Source organism: Ostrea edulis, chromosome 2 (genome assembly GCF_947568905.1).
Source record: "Ostrea edulis chromosome 2, xbOstEdul1.1, whole genome shotgun sequence".
NCBI lineage: Eukaryota > Metazoa > Mollusca > Bivalvia > Ostreida > Ostreidae > Ostrea > Ostrea edulis.
The window spans coordinates 30,551,151-30,556,153 of record NC_079165.1 but is presented as its reverse complement, the minus strand read 5'-3'; the positions used below and the strand labels follow the sequence as shown (position 1 = coordinate 30,556,153).

The 5,003-nt window shown below is 37.7% G+C and overlaps 1 protein-coding gene across 1 annotated transcript; it reads left to right on the top strand.

The window, feature by feature from the left end:
- Window positions 1–296: 296 nt before the first annotated feature.
- Window positions 297–2,272, top strand: LOC125667625 (uncharacterized). The gene is made up of 3 exons (XM_048901219.2): window positions 297–833; window positions 964–1,458; window positions 1,630–2,272. The coding sequence occupies exons 1-3, from the start codon at window positions 390–392 to the stop codon at window positions 2,119–2,121; spliced, it is 1,431 nt and encodes a 476-aa protein (XP_048757176.2). The 5' UTR covers window positions 297–389; the 3' UTR covers window positions 2,122–2,272.
- The last annotated feature ends 2,731 nt before the right edge of the window (window positions 2,273–5,003 follow it).

The following is a 5,003-nucleotide window of genomic DNA, read 5'->3' as shown; positions in this document are numbered from 1 at the left end:
ATTTGCAAATGTTTGCATTAAAACCCATTTTTTAAAGAAATATTTCATAACCAGCATTATTATTGAAACCCATTTTTTAAAGAAATATTAATAGAAATAATATAGCTACGCAACTAGTCGATTCCATGAATCCGTTTAATTTTGATGAAATATATTATATAAAAGTTCTATATTGTTGAAATTGTCAGTCTTTGTATACGTATAGGATCGTCAGTCTATTTCGAACAGGGAGATTCTCAGTCTACCTTAAAGAGCAAGTCTCCAACTCAATTGCAAGTCTATCGCACCGATAGTATATAAAGATCATTTCTAACCGAGAAACAGCAATACAAGCAGAGACGCACGAAGTAACTCTGAAACAACTCAATACAGACCACAATATTTAACATATGGCATCCCCACCAGGCGGTCCGATCGAGATTTGTTTCTCGTTTGATACGACTGGATCTATGTCCAGTTCCATCAATGCTGTTAAACAGAATGTCCAAGAAATGATTCAAAGACTTCAAACGGATATACCCGGTATCAGAATCGCTGTGTTCGCTCACGGAGACTACTGTGACCGGAATTCTTCTTATGTCACCAAGTACATAGACTTTTCTACAGACTTGAAGGAACTGTGTCAGTGGGTGAAAAACGTGGGCTCCACGGGGGGTGGCGACTCGGATGAGTGCTATGAACTGGTTTTGCACGAGGTTCAAAGTCTGACTTGGACGCCCGGAACTCAAAGGGCGCTTGTGATGATAGGTGATGCCCACCCACATGATGTGAATTACCCAGACAATAAATTGAAGCTGGACTGGAAGCAGGAAGTCGAAAAATTGGCAGTGATGGTGAGTAAATTACATGTTACATGATGACTAAAAATCGTCCTACCTTCCAATATTTGATTGTTAAACTCCACGACAATGTTACTTTATCTCTTTGCAAATATCATAGATTATATCAATTGTAAAATTGTAGGGTATCCGAGTGTATGGAGTGCAATGTAGAGCTTCGGGTGACAAAAGGACCCATGACTTCTACCAAACACTAGCCGACAAGACAGCAGGCAGACGAGTAGAACTAGACCAGTTCTCCAACCTGTTTGACTTCATAATGGCCATCTGCTACAGAGAACAGGGAGCCGAATTTCTGGACATCTATGAACAAGAAGTACGACAAAGAAACGCTAGAATGGGTCTTCATAAAGACTTGAATGCGATGTTTGGCGCACTCAAAGACGGAGAACCTTGTACGTCTTCATCCACTAAAGTGGCAGATTCGCCAAAGTCCAAAACACTTCCCTACAAGCCGGTCCTGAAAAAGGTGTCATCCTTGACAAAAGTTCCTTCCATTGTAAATCTGAAGAAAAAGACTTCAATCATTCACGGGGTCAAGAAAACAATCGCCAAAAGGTCTCCTCGCTCTGCTGTGGATAGAAAGAAAGCGAAATCTCTGGCCATTTCGTGTCAGAAGGTATTAAAGTTTAAGTAATGTTTTCTATATATTAAGAAGAATAACGTTATGAAGTTGGAAGTAAAATTAACATTTGACATCTAATGATAATCCTATTTCACAATACTGTAATTTAGATTCCAATATATCAAAATGTTGCAATTCTATATGACTGGAATATTTCTTTTGCAGATTGATACGCTAAGAAAATTGAAGAGGGAAATTGTCCCAGAGACGAATTTCTCTATGAGCAAGATACAATGGTCACCATGGGAACTCGCCATTGCTCCCAGTAGACCGGAAGATGATGCTGAATGGGTAGAAAGATACAGAGGAAGAAGGGGTTTCCGAAAATCTACCATCTGTGGAGGAAAGACATTCCCCGCAGCTGTGTACGAGTTCTCGGTGAGGAAAACTGGTGATTCCAAACGTTTTGTTGCGTACTGTAAAATGTCTTCGGGATTTACCAAAACAAGGTGTTGGGAATCCCGTCTTTTATCCGATTCGGACGTTCGATCTCAAGTGAACAAAATGGTATCCTTAGGATATTACGTGTTTGTGCGCAGATGTTTGGTAACAGACTGTAACAAGAACACGATAAAGAAGTCTCTTTTACGATATGACTATGCATGGAGACGTGTAAGAAATGTTAGAGAATCTCACAGGGATATGGAGATGGTTTAACAGTGGCGTCTACCGTGAAGACATAAACAGCAGCTATAATAATTAGGTTTTGTATGCTCACATCTGTATGTGAATCATTTGGATGACCTCATATTGTTATTTCATTACCTCATATTGTTACAATATATTTTGATTCTGTAATAAATTTCAAAATACATACGTGGTGAATGTAGTTTTATGTCATGCAGGCTTGTACTTGACAAACTAAGGTGTATGTGGTATATTCATGTGTGTGTGGAGGGTGTCTCTGTAGCTACCAGGCTAGACAAATCTCGTATTTCGCTTGAAGACGATCCTGTGCACCGAGCAATGAAATGCCTTTTCCAAATTCCTTCATTCAACTATCCTCTCGCTTGCCTTATGATTCTCCTTCTTTCACCCTCACAGTTCATGTTCCCTCGTGGCTCCAGCGACTTTAATCTGTTCATAAGATATGCTTTAAATTGAAATAAATAATGCACCGGTGGTAGAAAATGTACTCGTTAGTAAGCCACCGACTCGTGATGTGAATTCCAAGATGATGCGATATGCTAAACTTAACACCTAACACTGGTATACCTGCTAGCCTACTAGTATTTATATAAATAAAAACAACTTCAAATGGAAATGTCCAAGAATTATTTATTTGAGTAGGCAATATCTCGTATTCATTTTGAATCAGTGAGATGACCTATTTGCATTTCGCAAATTCTATGGTTGTCAAATTGATCTAATTTGCAAATATAGCCTGTCGTTAGGTCCAATGCTGTCTGACGTGTTTCATACCAATTGTTAGTCCGTTCCGTACACACTGACTGCGACTACGGATTACTACGTTTACCTAATCGAAATATGGGGCTCGTGCGAGTGTGACCGATCAACAGGGAATATTGACTGCTTTTAAGCTCATGATTTCACCTCTGGTATGTCCAGGGGTCCGGCTTATTGCCCCAATCGTAATGTTGTATTCTTTATAGCATTTATGAATTTGATGACCGTTCGTTTTTTCCCCATTTTCATCGTCAAGTTGAATCGTTTTCATGAACGAAATAATGAGCAACAACTCTGAGAACAACATATCGTTATGAAATAGAGTTCGAATAAATGATATTACCTATTCCAAATCATTCCTATTGAATTGGTGATATCACCTATTTGAATGGTGATATCACTCATTCGAGTAAGTGATCATACCTGCTATTCAAATTCATTCATTACCAAATCAATGTAAATAGCTTGTATTGCGAACTAGGATCTGTGATATTTTATTTCTAGTCACGGAGATATCAAATTGAATCGGTATTCTCACCTAGAAGAATGAATGATATAACATACTCGGAAAAAGTTATATCACTATTCAAAAAGGGATATCTGTTTAAATTGAACAGCTGATGCAAGGGGGGGGGGGGGTTAAATGGGGTAATGGGGGTTGCAACATCCTTGCCCGTTTGGTTGGTTGTACATTTTAAACGAAAAAGTTCATTTTTGTTATTCTGATATCACTAAATTCCAAAACCGTTCTTCATTCCATTGCACTTTTACATCGATATTAGGATTATTCAAATATAATATTTATATAGGCACTTCAATGAAAAATAGTAAACTATTTACTTTAAAAATATTTACATTTAAAATATTTCATTTTAGGTACCTCAAGTAGAGAGTAAAAAAATACTTTATTATATTCTTTTTTGAATGTGCCTTTTTCGTATTAAACTTCCACAACATTTACCATATCATCATTTTGATACGACGGAAAAGGTGTTTACGAAAGCTCGAGAACGGTTAATTTTTAAGTCTGGTTCCCACCCCGCCACTCCTTGATCACTAGTGATATATAGTTTTATTATGTACCCATCATTGATATATACCCATCTAGTGATATCTAGTTGTATCTATGGTGGCAGGGGACAGTTTCTTTGGTTCTGAAACATGTGGGTAGGGGTAGGGGGTATACATCAAAGTCACATTATGACAGACTAATAAAAAAAATCCTATTTCCCTTTTATGTCAATACTTGTATTTCATATTGGTGTAGTTAATAAATTATGACCCTAAATTACATGTGATTTATATATACTGGTGCGGGTGCACAAAGCATGCTCTGAGCAGGTGCCCCTTTTTTGCTTTGCTTTTCTCTCATTTGGGCTAATCCGCAACCTGCTCCCCCCCACCCCCCACCCCACCAGCACAGTACCAAACGTGGAGATTTAGACACTGTGCACAATCAAGAACCCTGTCCGCCCTTCTTAAAAATCTACCTTTCATATGGGGCCATCCACCTTCCCTCTCAGCTACAGATCTTTTGTTGGACCATGCATGTTTTCACCGGAATTTCTTCAGCAACTGACCATGTGTCTTAGTTTCGTATTTGCACCTATCTATATGCTAGGAATCATGGTGACACCTACATGTACATGTTGTATATCAACATTTTTAATAAGCACTCGGCTTCATTTGACATGTATCCTAAAATTATTCTACACATTTTTCCACATGTAATATCACTTCAAATATGGGGTATTTCCATTTTTTCAAAAAGTTGACCGGGCCTATAGTGCGAAACTGTCCCCTGCTACATATTAAGAGTAATTGCAGAATGTGAATGATAATTCCAAACTGAAGAATATTGAAATGTTTGTACAAGTGTAAGGAATATTGTTATCCGCCAGACCCGATTAAAATAGAAACAAAATTGCGATCGATTTCTAAAGAAAACATATCGTTAAATACAACACATTTGCAATCTTGGAATTTTAGACCACCTTCAGAAAATTCATGATAGAAACTTTTAACGCTATATAATATCATATCTATAATACACCATACCGATGCAGTATTGATACTTTGTTAAATATAGCAATTGGCTATTACCGGTAGTAAATTTCTTGTTGTTCAAGTGC

Bases quoted from the DNA above. Each gene is read 5' to 3' on its own strand.
- LOC125667625 (XM_048901219.2), top strand. From the start codon at position 390: ATGGCATCCCCACCAGGCGGTCCGATCGAGATTTGTTTCTCGTTTGAT. The intron at 834-963 runs GTGAGTAAATTA...GTAAAATTGTAG, and splicing joins TCGAAAAATTGGCAGTGATG to GGTATCCGAGTGTATGGAGT. The intron at 1,459-1,629 runs GTATTAAAGTTT...TTTCTTTTGCAG, and splicing joins TGGCCATTTCGTGTCAGAAG to ATTGATACGCTAAGAAAATT.